Genomic DNA, 26,502 nt, shown 5'->3' on the forward strand with positions numbered 1-26,502 from the left:
AAAGCTCGTACATATTTCACGGCTGGGCATAGTAGTTTTTCCTCTTAAGGGTTGAGACTTGACAATTTGTTTTGTTTTGTTTGGTTACCTCACGATGTTTTTCATCACCAAAACAGTATGTATGTATGTAAAGTATGAACCCGCGATCTTCAGTTACGATGACTCTATTTACTACTCCCTCACACCACTGACAGATAACTAAAAAATAGATAACAAATCCAAAAAAGACAAAATATTTCAAATTCATCATCGAACGTCTTTGACATAATTTCAAAGAAGGAAAATGATATTACGTAATTAGAAAAGTCTAAAATGTGTTCTTGATAAAACTTTTATTCATTTGAATTATATTTCATATAATTGGCAACCTGACGATTTAAAAGGGGCATTTGTCACGTGTATATTAAAAGGGAATTCATATCGAATACGAGGGTCAATTTACACAGCCCTGTTTACCCCATGTCAAACAGCCCAATCTAGTCCCTGTTTCCGGTCCCCACGTTCAAAGTGACTCACCCATCGTCCATGGAACCATTTCACTAATAGACCCTCGCTGCAAACTGTGCGAAAACATTCTATTTTCGTCTCACTTCGCAAATTAACTAATTAGGTAGGAAATAATTAAATGTACTGTGTTATTTCTTAATTTAGTAACAAGGAAGTATGGTTATCATTTTGAATTATTCTAATTCTAATTTGAATTATATCAATGGAGCGTTTTCAGCAGACCTATTCTGTTACTGTGAGAATTAACTTCGTAAGTCTCATACGTTTCGGTGATATAATATTTTGCTTCCTCATAATGTCGCATAAAACACTAATAATTTCGTGTGTAAATTCTAATATCAGAACTACATTTCTTTTGCGGGTAATACTGGCGAAGTTCAATCTTAACTGAGCAGTACGCCTAGAAAGGCCCCTAGTTACTATATTTAATATAAAAGACAATGATATAGTAACTACTACTAGTTGCAAAATAAAATAAAGTTTTACAAAGAACATAGATACAACTTACTTAAAATATTTTTCTCGATTACCCTATATTAAAAACATAAAACTTTATATTTTTATTTACGTTGTATAATGATTGTTATATAAATAGCAACTGATCTATTTTTTTTAGAGTCGGCGTATGTTGTAAAGTCGAGGCAAAACTATTTAAATATGAACATCGATTCCGAAAATAATTTCTTTTTGTATGAATTTATTTCTGTATAATGAGTGTCTTTTGACAGACAAGGTCAATACCACCCGACAAACTGAACTACAAAACCTACTTTACATTTTACAGACGTTTAATAACTACTTATTTTATATTAGTTTCATTCGAATATAAAAATGTATTTATATTCGATTTTTATCGAAATAACTAGCGATTATTTCGATAAGCGATTCGAGTAGCGATTAGCGAAAGCGATAGATAGTGACAAAGATCCTCCTCTTTTTTAGGAAATGTTACAAATATATGTACATTCAAAGGGGTGTCACAGTGGATATTTAAATAAAATTAGTTGTCAGAAATTGAGAAATACTTTCAAACAAATATTTATAAAGATCTATTTATCATAGTGTGTGCAGTGAATATTTGCTTTTTGGAAAACATGATTTCGCCTATAGTTGATGCGTGCTATAGTGTAGGCTTGTTTTGCAAACATACCTTCATTTTATGTTTCCTAAATATAATATTTTATAGAACAGAGATCAAGCGTCTGACCAACGACTTCACATAATAGCCGAGACAGGGCAATGTTTATCTGCCTCTGAGCTGTTACAAGAATTTCTTTACAGAAAAATCCAATAATTCTCATGATCTACAGCTGAACAGATAAGCCACTAAACCAACGAGACAGTTTCTACTAACTAGTAATGTTAAAAAATATTTACACTTAAAAACATAAGTTACGATACGACATTATTTTTACAATATATTTTAAAAACATAAAATTTTCAATAAAAAATAGTAAATATTAACAATAATCTTTTTAATAACACATGATATTAAATAATAAGGAATAAAACTTATTTATATATATCTCTGCATCATTCATAGCATCATAAAAAGTTATACTACATATTTATATGATAATAAAGATTATAGAAATAACAATTAATAAACTAGGTGTAGCTTGCAACCTGGAACGTAACCTATAATGTCGGGGTTGGGGGAATCAATAGGTGGGTGTAACCAATTAGGAGCTACAAGTCTAATCAAGTAAACAGCGGAAATCAGGGGCTGAAAGTGAATTAGCGACTAGCGTCCATTGAAATATGTTTCGATTTTATAAAGAGAACTTCAAAACTGAAAATAATTTATATCAAAATTAAATTTGGGTGTCGAGATGGCTTAGTGGTTAGAACACGTAGAGCAGTAGCATTTACAAACGGTTACTATAAATTAAGCTTCAGTTATAAATGAAAAAGTTGTAATATAAGTGGAACTAAATAAAATAATTGGAATTCGTTTCAAAGTTTCAAATATCACCTGACTGAGTCATCATTTTCTTTGTTATTATTATTTATTTGGTGCTTAAAATATAGTTTGTTAATTTTGACGTGTTGATTTTTTTATGACATTTCGTGTGACTAATTCAAGCCGTAGGTTTTGCGTGATATCGTGACAAGGAAAAACTCACACATGAATATTATAAGGGTGTAAAATAAATAGGTACTATTTCGTTAAAGTTACAATGAGTAACTGTGAACCCCTTGACTGCCGTTAACTGCGAAACTTTGCTTAAAATGTTGTATCATATAATTCCTACGTATTATCATGACTTCTGTCTTGTTTATAAACTCACAAGCTTTTGGGACTGCAAATCCTGAGGGCCTGAATTCAAGACCGGAGCTTGTAAGGTGATAGTCATACAATCCCGTGCCTCGGAAAGCACGTTAAGCCTGTGCCGTAATTCTTAGTAGTTGAATCATGTTGCTGTCTTTTATGATTATAAAGGAACAGAAAATTCACTTGTATTTGCAAATAAATTTGCACGGTGTTATAAATAACACGTTCTGCGCAGTTGGCTTGTCTCTCTTGAGAATAGTCGTTGAGGTCGCAATAGATTAGGAACTCATCATGACTACCATTACCATCACTGCCACCATCATCACTATTAACGTTACCATTGACATCACTACCATCAAATATATGTATTTTATATTTGGAAAACTATGTTCCCCTATATGACAGTATGTACAAAATATGCAAATTTCCATAATAATCGATTGAGTATTTAAAGTCTTAAAATAATTGCTATCAAGTCTGATAGCAAACAAATAAAAAAACTCTAATATGCCCTGCGTATTTGGTTAGTCTCCTTAAGATTGACCGCCGTGGTGAAATTGGTTATCATTGGGTGTAAAAAAAAATTGATTGAAATGTAATATTAAATATATGTAGATTGTGACAAATAACAAAACTGCAAAGCAGAGAGTTATAAAATTCGTTACTCCTATAATGTATTGTTTAAAAGTATCAAGTTTATTTGAATAAACCTATTTTGATTTAAGATCTAAGATTTACAATCAAAATAATCTTGATGTTAATTCTATCGAGGTAAACCTATATAAAAGAAGTATGTAGAGGAAGCTTATATACCTAATATCTACAAACAATCTTTAAAAAATGGTTTTCAAAAAGTATGTAGGTATAACGTACATATATGCTTTTCACGTGATGCTAATCATGGGATATAAAATATTAAATGATATCTTTTGTGCTGCTAATGACACTAGCTGACTCCCACCCATCCAGCTATAACGACAATACAAAGATATTACGGCAGAATAACTGATGACAAGGTGATACTTTCAGGCGTATGTGCACAATTCCTTAACGTGTATGGATATCCCAAGTGTGTAAACGGGGCCCAAGTTTTTTTTTTTTATGGAGAATTAGTTGTCGCCTGCTTCCTTACGCTTACAGCGTTGGTGGTCAAGTGCTAGGCATAAAAAAGTAGCTCTTGTCCTTTCAAACAAGGTTGAGCCCCTAGCTCAAATTGCTTCATATCAAATTTTATCAAATTCGATTCATTGGTTTGGTCGTAAAGGGTTGTAGACAGGCAGACAGTTACTTTCGAATTTATAATATTATTATAGATTATAGATAAACTTATGATCGTAAAAGTCAAGTAACGGTCTACAACGGTCTCAATAGGCCAGTATTGGCCTCTTTTCCGTTTAAGGAGAAGGTTTTGAGTTTAGTACACAACAGTGCTCCAATGCGGGTTGGTGCATATATGGAAGATTATCATCCGATACATGTGTGATCATGATGTGTTTTTTCATCGCCGAGCGAGAGATCAATTATAAGACAAATTAAGCGCTTTAAAATTTAATGCTACTTTCATTGATAACTAATAAAGAAAAAATATTTATGTATTACAAATATTAATGTAAGTAATTATTAAAAAAAAAGTGACCTTATAACTTAATTAGTGATTAGGTTCTCGCCGGGTTTTAAATTTGCGTTTTTGGCTAATTCCCGTGCTTTAACCACTGTGCCCATTGGACTCTTTAATAGTATAAAAATCTGAAACGGAATTATGATTTTACTTGTGAACAAGTTAATAAATAATACTAACAGACTGCTCGAAACAATTGAAATTTTAAATAAACTAGCTAGGATATATGAGCCCGCAGTGAAATTTTTTGTAGGTTAAATTATTTACTGCGAGCACTGGTTTTTATTCAGTTGTTTTTTTTTTTCTAAAGTAAATATATCGCCACAGATTCTTGTCCTCGCTTCGTCGCACCGATTCTAATATTTTTATTAGTTTTTTTTTCAGGAAATATTACGATCGAAATCTTTTGTTTTACATATAATTGAAAATCTTATTGTATTTTAATGTTTGCCTAATATATGTATTTTTTAATTCATTATATGTATATTTTTCTACGTGCTATACCATGAGAAGCGATATAGTTCATCCTACAGCCTCCACATTATTCAATCTGCTTTTGACTCCGTCACTTCTTTATAATTACAATTTCGTCAAGAGCTTTACGGGATTTGTGGGTTTTGTGCAAGCTCGTTTGGGTTACTTGGTTGAGATTATATTCTACTACCAAATATTTCGTTTTAAAGCGAATGAGCCAAAATAATTGCAGGCGCAAGGAAATATCATCTTCAATTCAATTCTTAGTTTAATGGCTTTTAAATATCATCTTTGTCCCATGATTGTCGGCGCATTGACAGCGATAGATAATTCATAATACTCTTTATGTTGTCAATTTACGGTGACTGTGGCGGTAGTTATCACTTAACAGCCGGTGGATTTACTCGTACTTGTCTGCAAGCCTTATTGAAATTCTTACGTATATTTTAATTTATTTGGGATAAAATAATATTTTAATATTGTGTAAAATATTTAGATGTAACGTTTTGTAAAATGAAATAAGAACGTACGGAATGAGTCCACAGAGCAAGAGAGTTATGTTTTACATATCAGCTAAAAAATTGTAGGATGTTTGAGATTGAGTATTGACTAAAAATTGTAGGAAGGATCTCTGAACTGCCGAAGAGATTTCGGTGCACTAGGGCGCACTAGGTGACCTGGGTACCGGCGAGTCCCACATATCCCCCTCCTACACTTCGTACGGGAATGCGTAATGCGTTTTACCAGCGAGAGAAATATATGCCAACTCGCTTCAGAAATAAAACTATTTACTACTAATAAAACTATATGTAACTCTGTCTGTTTGTCTGTTGCCCTTTCATGACCTAATACCTGACGGAAAAACACCTTAAGCGCAAACGAAGACGCGGGCGACAACTAATTTTATAAAACAAAACGAATCTTCAAACGAATACCTTGAAATCTTTATTAAAGCTCACTCGGCTCTGTGTAGCTCATTCAAGCTCTTACAAACCCCAATGAATCAAGCATGTCAACTTGCAACCTGTCACGAATAAACGTAATGCCACTATTAGTTTGGAATGTGGATTCTACTGCCAACCAACGGGAAATTCATCATTACTCTTTATTATTGCATATATCATTATTATTGCATGTAATACATATAATAATTACTCTCTATGCATTTTCAGTCGCGTTATATTTGCATGTTCGATGCAAATCGCCATATTAGTTGAATTTTATCGTTATCGCTCCGCTTTTCGAGCTCGTAATACGAAGTTATATGGCTTATAAATTTCCTCATTAAATATATATTATATTATATATAAAACCGAAATACCACTCACCGATTAATCAGGAAATCTCAGAAACTATAACACATACAAACTTGAAATTTGGCAGATGGTTCTTTATAGGGCGTACACATCCGTTAACAACGGCTTTTACGAAACTCTACATCTAAGGGGGTAAGACGGGGTTAGAAGTTTGTATGAAAGTCCTATGTTTTTGAAGTTCGACTTGAAATTTAAAATATATGCTCTATAGATGGTGTGGAGGTGTACTAATAATGTATCTTTAGGAATCACTCCCCCTTTTGGGGCTACAATAGGGGATGGTTGTTTTTCACAGCTAGCAGGCTATATAATGAAAAAAGTTTTGTGACTAGTCGAACTATTGTGCTATTGTCCTTTTACAGTATCACGTCCAATTATACAAAATTTCCAGATTTACGAAATAACTAGCTGTTCCGGGCGGATACCCGCGTTAAACGTTACTACTCCGACCACGTCGTGATTAATCTATACTAATATTATAAATGTGAAAGTAACTCTGTCTGTCTGTCGCTCTTTCGCTACCAAAACATATCTGAATTTGATGAAACTTGGTTTGAAGTAAACATGAACTCCAAGGAAGGACATAGGCTACTTTTTTGCCTCATTTACAATTATTTATGTATCGAAAGAATAAAACAATACATTATTGTGACCGATCCTTTTGTAATATTCTTCCCATAGCATAATAAAATGGTGCCCGAAGGCTTGTCAACTGGCATCAGCAGCCCTGCTCACTGCCATGAATTATTTATAACCGTTGGAAAATCCACTCAAATCATGGCTGTAATTCGATTTCTATAAACGATAATGTCCATGTCAACGTAAACAAAGTTGGAAAATTATAATAAGAATTTTCAGTAGTAGTTTCCTTATACCTTGTCTTATTTAATTAAAATCTTTCATTCACATCGAACTTCCAATTCCTTGATTCTAATAATTATGTATTTAATTATTTTTTTTATTGGGTCCGGTTTATATGAAACTTAAACTGCGACGCTTTCCTAGTCGGACATGAAAACAGTTGAATATATTGAAAATATAAAAAAAATCGTCAATGTCGCTAGACTATACTAATATCAAAGAGATGTAAAATTTGTTTGTTTGTATGTCCCTACATAATCTCCGGAACTAATGACCCATTCCTAAATTTTTTCAACTGGTAGAAAGTTACATTATTCCTGAGTGCTATGCGATATTATATTTGTATTATCGTTATCTTTATTAATATATTAATAAATTGTATCCGTGCGAAGCTGGGGCGGCAAGTTAGTGTGGGATGAGAATTCTTGGAAGTCATGTTGAAAAGGGCCAGAGAGTTTACAAATAACTTACCGAAATTTAAAATTGCTATCTATTCGCGGCTACTTGTACGTATATCTTTTAACAAATGAAGCCGTATGGCGACAATAATTTAATTATCAATGGATATCCGCATGTATTTGAGTCAAAATTTATGTCATGTAAACCTACATAAGCATTTTTTCACACATGCTCCACCCAATACTTAGACGGTTTTGGACCGGTAATATATTATGCTTCGGTCATCACGATTAATGGATACATTAAAAAAAATTTTTTTTTTCTATTTTATCCTTTTTATAATATTTATATCAATGTAATTTGAAGCGTTATTGTTTATAACAAATATTGAAGTAATACGTCTGATTATCCATCTGTCACATTAAGAATAGCTTGTATTTTATTAATACAAAAATATATATTATTTAATGAAATTTATGAATTTAAAAATATTTTAAGAACAGTTTGTTACTGGCAACTATTAAAAATATATTAATAAGTTTGCTAAAAATATAAACGAAATCTCGTTAAAACTAATATACTACAAGTTGAACGATCCCCTGCGGGTAGATCTTAACTAGTTGTGGCAGTTGACGTCATAACTGTTGAGAACAGTGCAACGCAGCAAAAGTAGTTAAAAGTTAATACTAGGACTATTCTTGAGATAAAGTTTCTTCATATTTGACTTTTGTTACGTATACAGCCTACACATTAGTACTTAGTTCTTATATGTAGCAATTATTTATAAATATATATTATATTAAAGGGATTTTAGTTTAAATGTTTACTGTCTTCAAAAATATTGACACATTTGAAAACCGATATTTTCGTAATTTCATTTAAATATATTTAATTATTTTATATTCTATTCTCTATTTTTTTTTCTGATGTGCCATGGCACCTGGCTTTATTCATACTTACCCTTTTCTTAAATATATTTATATTTTTTTATTGAATACATTAAAGGTTAAATTAAAAAAAAAAACGAATACTTTTCTTACGCATCGCATGATTTTTTATTGGAATTTGTTCTAAGAAATTAGAATTGATAATGATTCACATGGACGGTCTTAAAATGATATAAATTTGTAATTAAAATAATAGTAAATTTATAGCATTCAATAAAAATTAAGAGTAACTCAATCATTAATCTGTGGCCAGTAGCCGAGTCCGAACCGGTAGCTTTAAAATAATATAAATCCTAAATTAAGTGACATGATATAAAAGTACACTAATTTGAATTAAAAATATTTTGTTTCCTTTTTGGTAATTTTTTTTTATTGATTGGTATAAATTTTGTTTATGGCAATTAACAGTTTCTAAAGCCGTTTTATGTATTAATTTTTAATGTTTGCAATATTATGTTATGCTTAAAATACAGATCTGAATTTGATTAGGTTGGTAATTATACATATTTCAATGAAATCTTCATCTCTTCTCATTTCCTTTGGAAATCTTCAGGTATATCAGGATTGTATTGTATTTATTACGGTGCTCGTACTTCATTATGTAACTTCTAACTAGGTTGACGTCACTTATCCATCACAAGTGTCATCTATGATATTATTTTACAAAAGACGACAAGATTTTCAAAACGATTTTATGACTATCTAATACATAGATATTTTATGTACACAGCTTTGATCTGCCTTTTAAGTGTTACTTTCTTAGGTGCTAAGATATTATTTTTAAGCGAGAGAGAAGTGATGGTTATACTTAATAGTTTACATATTTATTTCTTAAAACCAGAAGAACCATTTCTAATTGGTGCTCCATTCTAAAAATAATATATAGCTGAAACTCTTGTTTGAAAGGTAAAAATCAAATAAGATTCTTATCAATCATTATCTATCATACGCAGAACTAAGTAGTTCAGCTGTTAGTGTCGGGTTAGCAGTATTAATAAGTCGAACTTACCCTCTCTGAAAGAGATCGACATTGTAGAACTTGTAAAGTTCCACGGAGAACTCGAAGGTGGCCTGCAGGTCGCTCATGGTTCGAGTGAGGAGGCGCGGGCGCGGGCGGCGCGGCGCGCCATGCCGCGGCCGCTAGCAGCCCGAACGCACCGGCCGGAGCCCTACGGGTCTCACGGGGTGCATTCTCCGCACAACTCACCGCATTAGCTTTCGCACAGCACAGCAACACAAGACCACACCCCGCAAACAATCGCGGCCCGGGCGCGGTCCGAATGTCGCCGCGAAAATAGCGACACACGGCGGCAACGACGAGCGTGCGGCCCACAGTGCGGGAAACGGGAATTCATTTTTTAGTGGGCTCGAGTGCGCATGCGCGCCGCGGAGCGCCGTCGCGCGTCGTCGTGCCGCGGCGTCGAGCTGGCCTGCAGTAGTGCGCGTCGCCTGCCTACCTAGACAGGTGCGCTCGCAATAAACGCTAATCCGCACTCGACGATGCTATGAAACACTTTCAGAGATATGTCGCGTGGTAATGCGGAGGGATTACCTCCCGTGGGAGGAGGCTTTAAAGGTCAGGGGGCGGCCGCGTGCGCCACCGGGCTCGCCGACGTTAACCTTTGCCGCACTCGCCGATAACGGGAGTACGGCGTACGTGGATGACGTTATTATAAGAGGATGTGATTTTTTACACAATGTTGCTAAAACAGATTGAAAATCATACATTGAGATGCAAAGCAAATCAATACAATAATATAAAGCAATTTATGACCTCTGTAATTAATAAAGTAAACATAATATAATATAATTATTCAAAAATAAGTAGATACGCGGGAGAACATGCAAATGAATATGCTAAGAATTTGCAAATGAGATGACCAAGCTATATTTTTTATTAAAGATTGTACCTAATAAGCTTATGAAATGACGCCTACATTGAATATAACCCGCAACGAGACAACTACAGACTGGATTTCGGGACGAGAGGAGAGGTTCCAATCGTTCGAGCTAAAGGTCATAGGTCAATATTAAGTTGATCGATATTCGCGGGTTCAAGGAAGGTTAAGGAATCTTGACATTAACTAAATCTTTAAAATTATAACTTGAGCACGTGACAACTGTTCGTGGTCCACTAACTCGATATCGGTCGTCTGATTGGAGTATCTACATACATGTTCTAACCGACGCAGTCGATTTGTTTTACAATATTTTAAACTTATATAATACAATTTTGAATTGATAAACAAAAAAAGTCATCTTAATACCCACAAGATATATTAAGGAGCTGTGGAAGTAATGAGATCGGTTTACGGCCTTACCTATAAATTTATATATTATGTATACATATTTACAAAAAAAAATGTTTCTCCTAAAAGATCACTTCTTTTGACAAATCAAAGAGATAAATCAGTTTTTAATTAAATACCCGCGAGCGTGAGCCTGTTCATGCAATGTAATCTGATTGTAAGATACGATTTTGAACATTTCAGATGTTTTAATACACAAAGGAGCGCCATTCCAATAAACTATAAGTTATTATAGAGTATTAAACAATAATTTGTAAAAACTTAGTCTCAACTCAGAAATAAAACAATATTTATTAAGTTTTCTTATGTAATTTGATAAGAATTTTAAATAATGTTTTATTCGATACGCAGCTAAAAATATATATCGAATAATCAATTTTCCCGCCATTACGAGTATCTGTCAATGTTCATATTACCAGATTAAAAATATAATGCTTAATAGACAAAGTGACAGATGCTCGTCTGTAATATACAGATAACAATAATTCATATAATATTTAATATAAAGTATTACATTCTTATTAAGTCTTACAAATTTAACGAGGGAATTCATCTTTCGTGAATCGTGAGTGAATGGAAGTGTTTCCTTTAAACTTTACATTCTGCCAGTCTGCCACATTGACTGACGAGCAGAATATAATAATATGCAACAATTTCAGATTCAATTTTGAGCATTCGCCTGCAGGCGATTCAGTTGTTATTACAATGTTGTACAAGTTATAATGGTACACCATTACAGGTTGCGCACTTTAACGTGTTCACTCAGTTCTTCTCACTTACCTATACAATGCTTGAGAATCTGAACTGTTAACATAAAACGGAATGCTCTCACCCCTAAGACAACGTTATTTTTTATGGTATAGGTGGCAAACGTGCAGAAGGCTCATCTGATCGAATGTGACTATCCCCGGACATCTACAACACTGGGTAACAAAACTGCGTTGCCGGTTTTTAAGAATTGTGTAGGCGCTTTTCTCGAACGTTCCACCCAACGTTTATAAGTAAGTCGCAACGTTGATAAAACGTTGCTAGATTTTATCTGTCTTGATAAATACCTAAAAACAATTTCGAAATCAACTTCGAGTGTAATATATTAAAAAAAGAGGTTGTCAGTCAGCAAGTAGGTTAGCAAGAGCAAAATAATGCAAGTAACAAGTATGTACATCGTTTGCAAGACGCCAAAGCGACAATGGCTCTCGTTCCCCGAATGACAATAGGAACTACCACTCAGCATATTGCTACCGTTGCAAAAGAAAACGCCTCATATCGCCGCCATTGTACGCTTTACGTGCTAATATTTTAAGTATTTTAATACCTGACAAAAATGTGTCAGTTTATGAGGTTAAGTGTTTATAACATGTCATGTACATCATAAAACGTTGTAAAGAGGATTTCATTTAATTTTTCATATAAAAACATTGAAATAAATATTACAGACTATAAATGTTCTACTGTTGGGCTAAGGCCTTCTCTTTTTTTTTTAAACAAAAAAAGGATGGAAGCTTATTTCACCAAACCACGCTACTCGAATGGGTATTTTTTATAAAACCTCAAATATAAAATCTAATCTGTAATCCTCTGATATAAAACGTTGTATAACGTTCGAATTCATATTCATATAGCTATATTATTTTTAAGGCATGGTTTATACAAATATGTATAAAATATCCTAAACTTACTGTGTTTTTTTTATTATATTAAATACATATTTATGTATATTATACGTACAATAAGTCTATAATTGAGAAAATTGCCCAAAATGTAGAGCTCATTGATTTCAATTTAGTAGGAAACTTCAAATAAGTAGTAGACATTTGTGTAAGCCCGTCTGACTAGGTGCAATTGGTTGCATCATCATTTCTTCTACTGTCAAATATTAATGTTTGATATTATTGGGTATAATATTGCTGTGTCTGGTTTGAAGGGTGAGTAAAACAGTGTTACTACAGGCACAAGGGACATAACGTATTACTTCCAAAGTTGATGGAGTATTGGTGATTTAATGAATGGAAAATATTTCTTACAGCACCGATATCTATGACAGGTGACTTTTTATTATCAAACACAGATGGCACATTTGTTTGTCCGTCTACCTATTAAAATGAAAACTAAAAAATACGAACTAACTTCAAGCGGTAAGAACTAAAACAAAACCGCGAGATACGTAGTAAATAAAATAAGTTTCAATGAAGTGTTCCGCCCCCCCTTCCTTGGTGTTAGGCATACGGAGACTTAAAAAAATAAAGTTATTGCTTAAAGAAATTTTCTCTGTTTTCATGGCAGCTATGTTTATGTGTACATTTTTTAAGCAAATATTATAACTATGGATTTTTAAGATTCTTTCGGCCTGGGTTATCATTATAAATATGTGACGGTCCTGATATATTAAGTAACATATTTATGTAAACGCTTATAGATATTAAACTAATTGCGTTGAAGTCAGCTTATTATTTTAATAAAATAATTCTTTATATGTTAAATTTAGTATAATATATTTGTTAAACTGAAGCGATAATTTCCGCATACTTTTTAATAAATATCGCAAGAATTAAGCTTTACCTTCAATAATAAAATATAGTAAATATATTCGGGGGAAAGCAGCTCTAGTTCAGATAATCCGATTTAATGCATTCATTGTTTTATAACTTGCCCAAACTAGCAGACAGCATTCGTCGACTATTTAGTATTTATATATAATTATATGAATATTATCGTTGTATTTTTTGTATAACTATTAATACTAGGTGTATTAAAAATGAAATAAATATACGTTGTTCGAAAGGTATTCAATTGATATGCAGGTGCATAGTACAAAATAATGTGGGCATTCCGACCTTATCTGTGCATTTTTTGTGACGTTTCGTGGAATTAGTATTTATTGATTTCTAGGCAGGATATATAAAAAATGAAATGTACTTTACTGACATACTATGTAATTAAAATGGTGAAAAAGAGAAAACAACTGAGTTTCTTGCCGGTTTTTCGCGGTAGATTTACTATCCGAACCGGTTACGACGATTCAAGAGTGCTTTTATGAGTCTACTTGAATGAAGGATATTTTGATTTGGATTTTGATTTTATAATAAAATTGATAGGCAGTCCATGGAGCATTTGATGGTAACCTAAATCACTTGATGATAAATGATAACCCTGAGACTTAGGCACTGTAAGAAATATTAAGCATTACTTACAAGGTTATGTCTGGAATGCTTAGTAGTAGATTGGCGACTAACCTCGATAATTAACATGTTATTCTCCTTGTAGCCTGTAATTACGCTGGTTCACTCACCCTTCAAACCGGAACACAATAATACTAAATACTATAATCTGGCAGTCGAATTTGCGACAAGTGAATAATAAGTTCTCCGGCGGTCTTCTACAGAACCCTAAGATATGAACAAAAAACTTGCATTTGAGTGCCTTGCGCTCAGAAGCATATTAGCAATAGGAAATTAAAATACTCTATAATACGTTGTATCCATTATAATTTGATTATTATAACAGACTCAAACCTTGCATCATAAAAATGAATTGATTATTATTTATTATTAGAAAAATTTGAAGGTTTGGATACATTAATGGATGAGTAACAAGATAAATGTATGTTACATTAAAACGGTTGAACGGATTGTAATTAAATTTACCATTTAGTCTGGAATAGCACATAGGTTACCTTTTATCCCGGAAAATGTATCTAACACTTGCAACAACACAAGCGCTTGAAGCCGCGAACAGAAACTAGTTAAAAACATAATAATTGTACTAGAGCTATATCAATACATTGCATATTGTTTTGAATTTATAATAATTATATTATAGTAATAAATTCAATACAATGTGCAATATATTGTTATATTATTAAGTTAACTTCACAGATGTGAAATAAAGCTCATTCAGAACACAAGTTATATTAAAAACGAATGCAAAACTTCATTGTACATAGTGTGCAATATATCTCGCAAGGAAGGAAGGCTTCATTAAATGCAATTTCGCTTCAGATTTCCACAACGTTGCAAGTAGGTTTACCATACGAGATGCAGACAATGAATATTAATATTTATTCTAATATAGATTCATCTAGTACGTAGTTCTATCAGTATATTTAATACATATATATATTTTAACCAGTAACTTCCGATTGTCATTTGTTAAAACGAACCTTCGAAAACGCTCGTAAAACAATTAGTAACCATAAATGCAATTGGAATAACGGAAGTGTGTTTCTGGAAATAAAATATAATCGTTCAAAGATATACTTTCTTATTTATTTATTTAATATAAAACGTAATGTTACGAGATTGGGGGATGAACCAAGTCTTATTTTTTATTTGGTTTTTTTAATATTTTAATTACAAACAAACTTATATACTCGTCGAAACTCGACTGCCAATAAAGTTCAATGTTGATAGGAGTTTGATTATGATTCAACCTCCTATGCTAATTCATCTTTCAGTTCCTCAAGTGGGTATATATTATATTTTCGAAAGTGCTATATTTGTAAGAAATAACTAACATCTTTATCAAGAGGCTACGATAGTCGATATTAAAAGTTGAGTAGACGTTCTCTTCACGATAGAAATAGATATGGCCATAAGATTGTACAACCAATCAGACTCTTAAGAATTTATGAAAAATACCGCACCGTTTATTTGAAACCAAACTTAAGGCCTGGCTATAAGCAAATTACATCTACATGGTAGACGGATTTTTAGAATTAAAAATAAATTGTTATTTTGCCAGATTTTTAATTTTAGTAAATAACTAGCTAAAAGGCCCAAAATTCATGTGTGCCCAAGGGCCTGAGCGTAGCTTGAGACAGCTCTGAGTTCTAAGGTGTTATATCTCTTGTACGTGTAGTTACATTGGCTCACTCAGCTTGAAGACAAAAATACTAAATATTGCTTTTAGGCGGTAGAATAGCTGATAAGTGGGTGGTACCTACCCGGATGGGCTTGCACAAAGTCCTAAGACCAAACCTCAAGGCTGTTGCCTTTACGTAAACCTGTGCCTTGATAAATAATTAAAACCTCATGGACCTTCGCTGTGAAATGTGAAAGTTTAACCATTCGACCCATTTAAATAGTAATTCTTAATAACGTATATAAGATATAGTAACATATGACCTATGTATTTATAGTAATAGAACTTTTTTGGATTACACAAATATGTCGGATTATACTATACACATATAAAAGCCGCTTTAAGACGTTTGAACGTTACCAAGAACGAATGTTATTAAACATTTCATGGAAATTTTTGTTCCATGAATTTAATATAGAATACTTACATATTACATTCGATTCTATAAATATATTAGGATCATTGTGTTTCTGATTGTAGTAATATATATTTCTAGAAAGAGTGACTATCGAAGCAGAAGTCGTAAATCTTAGTCGATGATTCCGAGTTAAATCCTGGACATGCGCCGGGGAATTGTCACGTGCTTTATAATTCGTTTCGTGTTCAGCGATAAAAGCAAACATCGAGAGGAAACCTGTGATAGAGTAAGGTTTAAATCCTTCTCCATAAAAGAGAGATGAGGCCTCAGCTCAGCAATGGGAAGTTTATAAGTTACTTTAATATATTATATGTATGGAAAGTTTTTTTTATGGCAGAATAAACCTAATCTCAGGAACTTTTTTTTTTTTAATATTTTAATCTTTTCACTTCATACTAAGTTATACTTTTTAAGAGTCAAACAGGAATCATAAACGTTAACCAGTAGGATAAACTGTAGTATTAAGTATAGTAAAATTTTACAAAAGAGACTATCAATAGTAATTCAGAAAATTCAGTTTTTAGGACGAGTATAATCGTGGTCGCCCGGCTGGGAAAGGATAAGCTTCAAAGTCTTGGACATATTGTTTCATACTTAGAACCTAGCCCTTATTGCAATAGTCATAAAGGCTTTTACTCGATAAAGTTTTATTCTCAGTTGAATATAAAATTAGCTCACTACTTACTGCAGTGACATGACCGCTTACGGTAGAATCCTTTTATCGCAGTAAGCCTTTGCGGAAGTGACGTTTTACAGTTATTTATACGACATTATTCCATTTTATTTCTATAAACTATAATTATATTATTATTTAATTTCTTTACCGACTGTTATTTATTAGTAAAGGAGTTAAGACAGTTTTTCTTTGGATTGAAAATGTTAATAATGATTGTGACTTGGTTGTCATTGCGAAGAACTAAAATTGTAAATTTTAATCAGTTTTTTATGTGTCGAATCACTCATATCGATATTAGACAATGATTTTGTCATACCTAAAACTCCATAAACAAAATGAACACCATAATATATTGAATTAGATTCAAAACAGTAAATTTAGAATTAAATTGTATGATTTTTTTTTATTTGATCCGCTCTGACACGCTGAGATTGAATATAAATTTTAAATATATTTTCTACTTCTTTGTGTTCGTTGAGTTGTTATAAAAAATAAAACATTTAATAGTCGTTTAAATATTGGTTCGAGTCGCCCAATCAGAGAAGAATGTATTAATTCCATCAATATTAAAAATATTTATCAAAATAAGAATCTTTTCAATGAACTCCGTTGCATAGACGATGGGTACAATTTTCATTCAACTTGCAATCTTTGATACTAGGTCATGCAACCCGATGTTACAATGCATCTCAAAGCGTACTGAAAGCGTTGCATTGCCGTTGCGTTCGTGAAGAGCTAAAAAGGGTACGAGAACAAAATGTACGTTGAAATTGAAACGAACATGCCTTTTTAAAGTAACAACCACACATGTCTACGGTCGAGAGAAAGAGAAAGGTATATTTATTTCATTTAACATAATATAATGCCCAAAAAGCACTTAATTCTATTTGTATACTTACTCATTTTTATCCGACTCCGCTCGTAGCAAATGAAAGTTAAAATATGTTTACTCCATGTCTTCTGGCAAACCATTCGAGTGACTATTAAACTTGATGTAGTCAAAACGAATTGAAATAATTATTTATTTCTTAACTTTACAATTACTATCATCTATGTTTTCAATATAGTTAAACTTTATATATTATATACTTGACGACGACTATTTGTATGTACTCAAATATACTGATGGTGATGATGTCCCCCTGATCGATTTCGGCCATTATAGCATTGTATAGCCGCAGTACATATTATAAGTGAACCATCGTGTGGGCTAACACAAGAGCTCTGTTTATTTTCACACTCTCATAATCCGATGGAATATCTAATCCGACACGACACGAATTACTTCAGGCGCAGGCAAGTCATATGCTTTAGTAGCACTGGAGTGTGAGTCCTGCCACTGGCTGTTACTGAGAATATTTCAACAGCAACACCAATATTTTTTTATAGACCCGACCAAAAGTAATTAATTACATATGTATTTGTCGCAATGATTCTTTAAATTTTATTGGTGAATTATCCGATGCGATTTCCGCAAAAAATATTCTCCGTGCTCAAATGTATACCAATTGTCCTGGTGATCCCTTAAGCAGTATAGAATGTGTTTCACTGCAGCGCCGTCTAGTGGCGAATTACAACAAAGAGGATACAATTAAATCTTCTCATAGAGATAAGCCAACTTTTATGGTATTCGGTCACAATAAGTGTAACAATAAGTTTTGTATATACACAATAGTGTTGTTTGTATTTATTGTTTATATATATATAAACAATAATATATCTAGATAGATAGATCAATATCTAGAAGGAAAAATTTTTTATCTTGCGTGGATTAAAAAAGAAGTTATTTAAAACTAATGGAACCTATGACAAATTTTACAATGAAATTGGACATTATTTGTCGGTTATTTAATATTGAATTAATATTTATATTTTAAAATAAAATTAAAGTATATATTGTTATTTGAATGTTTATAAAAATAAAAGAAGCTAACGAGTGGAAAATTAAGTTCTCTCGCAAATGACCGGGAATTGAGAACACGGTATTACTGCGTCATTTTAAGTTAAGTTATTCACAAGTACGGAACTATGTCGTAATAATTATTATGCAGATGCTTGATTTTAATCACTACCATTGTGTGTAGCTTCGAGTATATTACGAATTTCATAAAATTTCACAACATTGAAAGAGCTTGTATTTGTGTCAACATCTAGTTTATATTTATAGTTTGTCGCTCGCGGGTTCTGAATAGCCCAGCTGTAATAAAATAACAGTCATTTTCATTTTGGAGATAAAATTAACTTACAAGACTTTACAACACCGAAGTAATATTGTTTTTACGTTAAGACAATAAAGACGGCGATTGTGTTGCACACAATATCTAAGTTGAATTAATTTGTTAGTAGTAACAATACTATTTGTTATGTTTCTTGTTTGAAGTTGAAGACGATAGCTGGTCGTTTAGCTTTGTAAAATTTGTTAGTTTATAGACCGTGTAATATATATTCAGCAGCTATTATATATTTTTTTTTATATCAATTTCTATCTCTAAATATTTTTGCATTCGTGCCATTATGAGTATTTTTTTGTATTATTTTTTTACGAGTCCGTTACTTTTGTATTACATAAATATATTACGGAATGTTTTACAACGTTCACAGTTTTTCAATCGTTAGACAATACAAACCGCTATGTCCCTTCGTTTTAAATCTGTAATGTCTTCGAAAATATTCATTTAAATTACATGCTGTAAAGGGCATATATTGATTTATATATAACTGGATTATATAGAACTGGATAAGGATTTATGATGTAATGCTTGAAATATCGTATCTGTATCGCTTCGAAAATAAGCAATTATTATAAAATGTATAGGATAAAAAATAGTTATTGTGGGTTATCCTTAATAGATAGATATATAGGTACAATTGCGAACTTTTTTGAACCGCAAAAATTGTGTTTATTTACGACATCACTTCGGAAACCTCTAAAATTATCAGTTTTTCGCTACTATATCGTGCATGTGCTTACGTATAAACTTTTGTCTTGAATCAATCTATCTATTAAAAAAAACCGCATCAAAATCAGTTGTGTGATTTTAAAGATCTAAGCATACATAGAGACAGACAGGGTAAGTGACTTTGTTTTATACTATGTAATGTTGATGATTATTAACTAGTTGTCACTCGCGACTTCGCTCGTGTTTTAGCTTTCTTCATACCAAATATAATTAAATTCGGTTCAGTGGCTTGGAGGAGTGAGGACCACTTACCATCATGTGGACCCTTTGTACCTAACTATACCTTTAAATAAAAAAATCGTATTTTGTGTCTTTTATTAATTAATTTATTGTATTTTATAAATATTATTTATAGTATTTATATCTATTAATGTTTTGTTAAGTTATTATTATTAATTAATTTGTATGCAAAATTACGGGACTGTCTGTATCGACTAGATTATATGCGAATCTATAAATTTATATTATATTTTTTTATATTATATTTTTATATTTTTTTATTTTAAGTTTTTTTTTGTACAAAAATACGAATAATTAGAAATAAATTAACGAACTAGAAAATGTCAATTTAACAAACCGGATGCAATTTAATTTAAACGCTAACTTAGCTTCGTCGCCGCGCCGGTTGAATTTATCGAATTGAGTTTCGGAAATTACGTGAAATGCACACTGTATTAATATTACGAGTAGATTCCTGTCTAGGGCACTATGACTTTAATTAAATTAGAATGCTTGGTGGTATGGCTTAGTGTGAGCCCATCTGGGTAGACAACACGCAGTGGAGAATGATTAATATTTCTTAAAGTACCAATACGAATGGGCAGTGGTGACCACTTACCATCAGGTGGCCATTTTGCCAATCCACATTTGCCACACAGAAAAAGTTTTAGAGTTTCGTCATCTCGCTACAGTGTGGGAGGATACGCATGTCGTAGGTTTATGCACATAAAACTTTCCCCAACACAGTGGTGGGGGCAAAACCAAAATTATATGTGGGCAATATCTTCACCTCGCAAGTTTTCGCTTAATGGGCAACGTGACACACCGCCCACGGTCACGCGGCCTTTCCAACACGATGTTGTTTTACAGCGACGAACATGTGGATTATAAACACAATTAAATGCTCGAAAACGCAGCGCTGCTTGTCCGAATGTTAATACGCAGTCACCAGTTAAAATTTACTGTTACTGTCCACTGGCTCGTCTCTGCCTTGTGTACAACATTTGTGAACTGAACTTTAATTTAAAATTTTATTTTAGGATGTCCAATAAAAAAAATGTAAATGTATAATTTAGATATTATTATAGCGTATTTCAATCACAAAAAGACAAAGGTCAAATAGACAACATTTGATACCGAATGGATGCAATATCGTTGGTTGAGAAAAATGGCGCTTTGAACAACGACGAAGCTGTTATCGGAACTTTGGAATTTAAATTAAACTGGATACGAGTAGTTAAGAGGAATAGTGCTGGATATAAATAAAGATATATTAATCACTAACTGTTAGAAGTGCAAAATATAGCTGACTTATTAGTGGATCGCATAGAATACGTGAACCTAAGGTTTATTTATTTTATTTAACTGAATAGTACGAGAGCCGAGATGGCCCAGTGGTTAGAACGCGTGCATCTTAACCGAAGATTTCGGGTTCAAACCCAGGCAGGTACCACTGAATTTTCATGTGCTTAATTTGTGTTTATAATTCATCTCGTGCTCGGCGGTGAAGGAAAACATCGTGAGGAAACCTGCATGTGTCTAATTTCAACGAAATTCTGCCACATGTGTATTCCACCAACCCGCATTGGAGCAGCGTGGTGGAATATGCTCCATACCTTCTCCTCAACGGCAGAGGAGGCCTTATATTACAGGCTGATTATGAATAGTACGTGTCTCTTATTTACATATATGTCTAAATAGATTTTTCATTCTTGGGTATGCTAGAAGAAATATCTTGTAGGCTGCCTTTTATACTTAGTCCTTTTTGACATACTTGTATATATTTGTTTTTGTTTTTTTTTTTAATATATGTTTGTATTGTTAAGTTCTCAATCTAAATAATTCTTGTGTAAATAAGTTTATACTATTATATTTATTACACTATACTGTACTATACATGCCTATGTATATATTATAAATAAAAAATTAAGTTCTGCTATGCCATGTAAAGGTTTGTTATAACAAAGTGTTTAGTATAAAAACGTACAAAAATTACCCGATACAAAAATTAAAGAACCGAGACGGTTCGAACACGTAAATCATAAGGGAAGGTTTCGATCTCGCCAAGCACTTATAAATTTTCATATACTTTATTTATGTTAATAGTTAATCTCTTGTTCAGCGATGTATGAAAACATCATGAGGAAACCTGTTGGCAACCACGTGTTGGATGAAAATGTGCCACATGTGTATTCACCAACGCGCATTGGATCAGTGTGGAAGAAAGAGCTCCAATTCTTCTCCTCAAAAGGAGAGGAGGCCTTAGCCGAGCAGTGGAGCAACAGTAACTATTGATTAATTTTATAAAAACATACGAGTACATATATACATTTGTGCCAATCTCAATATCTAGTAATTTCAAACAAATATACAAGTAGGATCGAAATTAGATTTAACGACGAAATGTTCGCATTAATGCCACCATTCGTCTCGGCCATGATTATTAGAATAACTATTTTTAGTTCTTATTTATTTATAGTTAAGGTCTTGGTGTTAATAATTCTTATATAAATAATTTTTTTTTTTTTTATATATATTTAAATAATATAATCTTTATCTAAAAAGATCGCTGTTATTTTTGAACACGTATCACGCAAGAACCACTGAATATTTCGAAATTTTTACTATTATACATATAATATGTTTCAAAGAAGGTTTTTGACTAGTCATAAGCATATAATGTAGTTACAGGAACGTGTCGTCGGATATGATACTTAAAAATAAATTACCAAAAATAATCTCAATAACTATATACACAAGGAGCTTATAAAACACAAAATGTCTTAAAAACCGAAAAGTTTTTACATAACATTTCGTTTACTATACTGATAATATCTTTTTTTTATTAAAATGGCGCATTTAGAGTATACTTCGCTGTGGTTTCATAATGCTGAATGCGGCGTTCTGGAGTGATATTAAACGTACCTACCTATGTTTGATTGAAACATGGCTATTGGAAACGTTTGAATTTCGTTTCGTTCAAGTTCTCGAATATAATATTGTATTTTTAAATAACATGAGGAAAGTAGTCACCTTTTTGTGTCATTCAAATAGCAAACTTTCAAACAAATTAAAATAAATATTATTCAGGCAGGCGCTTACAAGATATTTAGAATCTTCATTTAAAAAAAACGATTAAGCGTAAATTTACTACTGGTTTGCAATGTAGATTCAACTGATAAGATCCAGAAAGGAATAAGGTTTTTTCGGGACCATTCATCAGCCCCGAATCCGTATGCAAGCAGGACTGGCGGTCTCCCCTTCTCTGCAAAAACAGATTACCAAAATGGTTCAATACACGATTATCATCGGCGAGGCGCTTACAACTCGCCCGGGTTTTTTTGCAGTCCCTTTATTCTTCATTAAGATGGACCTGTTGTTCGTTGACCGTTCTGTACTCAAAGTGTCGTACTTATGTCTTAATTAAGTTTTATATAACATCAAAACTAGTATGTTATTGTATTGTTTACTTTATAAATTTAATGAATTCGAAGCTAGTTAAGCTTAACTTAACATGGAAAGCGGAGTGCAGTTTTTGAAAATTCAGAACAAAATAATCAGTATAGGTACATGTATCTAGCAGTAATATTAATTATGTGGTAATTTGTAAAGTACTTCAATAGCCCAGATATAGTCCGTTTGGACTTCAGCAGCCTCAAATTTTTTTGTATTATGTCAAGGCCCTAGGTTTTGATCATAATTTCCGCACTGGACATGTGAGTGTATCAAAATGTGGTATTGGTGAACTTCTACCGGTGACATTACTGCTCGTCCCCAGCCTTTATAATTAAGCCTCAACTTTGTGTGATTATACCGCCATCAGCCAGTCGTAAGAGCCTCGACCATTTGTTAACAGCATGATTACGTGCTAGTAGGTTAGCGAAGAGTTCTATCCTGCTATTTATTCCATATCAAAGATCGATTTAAATCTCGTTTTATCACCTTTTAATATATGACTAGCTCCCTGCACAAGACATATATTGCACAATCACTAGAAGCGCAAACATAAGTCCACTTCCATTGCTTGGCTCTCATAATTCGGTGGGACAGTAAATCCGACATGACCGAACAAGCCAACAGGTTCAATTCAGGTTCAGGAACAATAGCTTTATAATTTTTCCGAATCTTTATAAACTTCAGCTTTTGGTACGGAAAATTTTAACAAAAAACCTAATAATTTTTTTAATGGATCTCCTCAAGGATTAAATTCAGTACCCCGACATCGGAATCTTTATTATTTAGCCACTAAGCATTTCCTTTTTACAAAATTATACGATAGTACTTACTTGATAATTAAATACTGAATCCAACGCGCAGTGTGATGACATATTTCTCGCTCCAACAACCTGACTACGTAATAAGTTGAATGCAGAGAGTTCTCTCAATATAATCTAATTCTATGTTTTAACGTTTTATAACGTTCTTGCAATTTTCTTAGAATACGTAATTAAAAGGAATTTGTTAAACGTTTCAAATTTATTATTCACTTTCGCGGCTCAGTTAGCTAATTACCGTCGATGTGTAATTTTGATTAGATTTTTTTGAAATGTTTTTTGTTACAATTGTATTTAAATATACTTTTAAATTGTTACTTAGTTTGGTATGTCAATTGTAAGTAAAGGTCGTTGATCTTTGACGAACATTCTAGAAATCGCGACATGTATATATTTTTTTTGTCTTGACACTGGTCAATGACTTAATATATATTTTTTTTCTTACAGATATAATTAAATAAGTAAACTTAGCTTCAGTGCATATAAATAAACGAAAAAAAGAGTTAATTCGATGTAAATTAAGCGCGATAAGGAAACATGGAATTTCTCGAATCCAAAAATTTAATCGAATTTAGGCATTAATTTTTTTTATCAGTTTCTACTTACACCAGTAATGTCTCAAGACTATGTTAATTCCTCCTCTTGATCACGTCCATATTATCATCGCAGGTTCAAATCAAAACCAGGCAAAGACTTTAAGCCGAATATAAATAAATTTCATTTTCAATCTTGAAATACATCTGTATCCCTAGTAATGAAAGAGTAATTATTTATTACATATTATAGAGTAATTATTCATATGTTACATAATAGTAAATATGATTATGGATTAAATTTCAATATTTTGGAACATCAAATTAAAGACGTAATGTTTTTTTAACACAGTTTTAAGTGCCTTAAATTAAGTGTCATCCTACACTACACTATTTATACAACAGATTATAAATAAAACCAAGTTGTAACGCAGTCCAACATTTCACGTCTTGCCAAATATAGCACCAAGCGGAAATCACTGTTTAAGAAAATAAGACTTTTTTGTCTATTTTTAGGGCTGCAAGATTTTAATTATTATAGACCGAGAAAAGGAAGACTTCCGGCCGTTATAATTAATCTCGCCTTCGCTATTTCTCTTCGGAAAATAACAAAAAGAAGATTACTTTCTATTGAATCCATTTCAAATAAAATTGTATAGCGTCGCGGATAGTTATCTCTCCAGGGGCACTGACTTCATTTTAAAATTTTCAGTTTCTTCTTTATATTAGGATCTGTTTATTTCTCCAATGCAATTATTTGAATTATATAATATTATGGTTTTTTTATTGAGAATTATATGAAAATATAAAGTAATTTGAAAAGGAATATTAAAACCAATATTAAAAAATAAATAAAAATCAAGTTGAAGAATTTGTTTGTTTCGAGCTAATCTCAAGAGATACCAGTCCGATTTGAACAGGTTTTGATCGTTTTGATTACCTATTTGAGAAATTTTAAATCTACATAACGTGAAATATCGATATAGACCCGGTGCCGTTTAGTTTAAGTTTTAGTTAAGTAATAAAACTACGAAAGTTATTATAACAATATACACATTAAAATTCGTAATGATTAAAAAAATAATTCTTATATTATTAAAAAAAAAAACTTAATAAATTCCCGATTTATCTTCGTATTATAATCTTGAAAAGTTGAAACAATACGGTTATTTAGGGATGAAATGCCCTTAAATCGAGAACATCTAGATTAACTTCTAAAGATAAGATAGGTCGAGGGTTCTTGATAATGTAAAGTGGCGCTAGCGAAGAACTTGGAAGTGTGAGATGAAAATAAAAGGTCAAAGAAACACGCTAGGACTGCGCTCACCTCTTTATTATTCGTCTTCCAAAAGCCGTACGGTATTATCATGTGTACTTTGCTGCATGTCCCGAAGTGCTTGCCTGAGGCTAACGCACCTTGGCTATTTATTTGCCTTTTGAGGGATTTAGACGGTTCTTAGGTTAATTCTTTTTAACTAACAGAATACAGTGCTGTTTGTTTTTTGAATTTAATGTATAATTTTTAATTATTTTTACTCTCAAATATAGCTTCTTTTTAAATAAAAAATAAATTGTAACATTTTAATGCCAACTGCTACATTTTTCTTAATATTTCAAATCGGTCAATTTCAAACTGTGAGAGTATTTTCAAACTTTTTTTTTGCAATGACAATATGTCATACAACTACAATTTAATTAATTTATTTTATAAAGATTCAAATTATATACATAATAATTTCCTACTTCAAAGACTTTTGAGTTCATACCATTTTAATTATATACCTATTTTGATCGTTTGGCTTTTTCGTGGTATTTCATATTCATACATTTATATGATTGTATATACACATATATAA

At 32.2% G+C, this 26,502-nt stretch overlaps 2 protein-coding genes across 5 annotated transcripts in view; one reads left to right on the top strand and one right to left on the bottom strand.

Moving 5' to 3' along the window:
* Window positions 1-9,739, bottom strand: part of LOC113402937 (uncharacterized) — a 31,433-nt gene extending 21,694 nt beyond the window's left edge. For 3 of the 4 annotated variants that reach the window (XM_026643308.2, XM_026643310.2, XM_026643307.2), the window contains exon 1: window positions 9,407-9,738. In XM_026643308.2, coding sequence (XP_026499093.2) covers window positions 9,407-9,483 — 77 coding nt within the window. In that variant the 5' untranslated portion in view covers window positions 9,484-9,738. Of the gene's footprint in view, window positions 1-9,406 lie in introns of all 4 variants that reach the window. The other variant, XM_064217242.1, reaches the window with a different exon arrangement.
* Window positions 1-26,502, top strand: part of Pdi (Protein disulfide isomerase) — a 340,404-nt gene that overhangs the window by 93,398 nt on the left and 220,504 nt on the right. The window lies entirely within an intron of this gene.

Source organism: Vanessa tameamea, chromosome 16 (genome assembly GCF_037043105.1).
Source record: "Vanessa tameamea isolate UH-Manoa-2023 chromosome 16, ilVanTame1 primary haplotype, whole genome shotgun sequence".
Lineage (NCBI taxonomy): Eukaryota > Metazoa > Arthropoda > Insecta > Lepidoptera > Nymphalidae > Vanessa > Vanessa tameamea.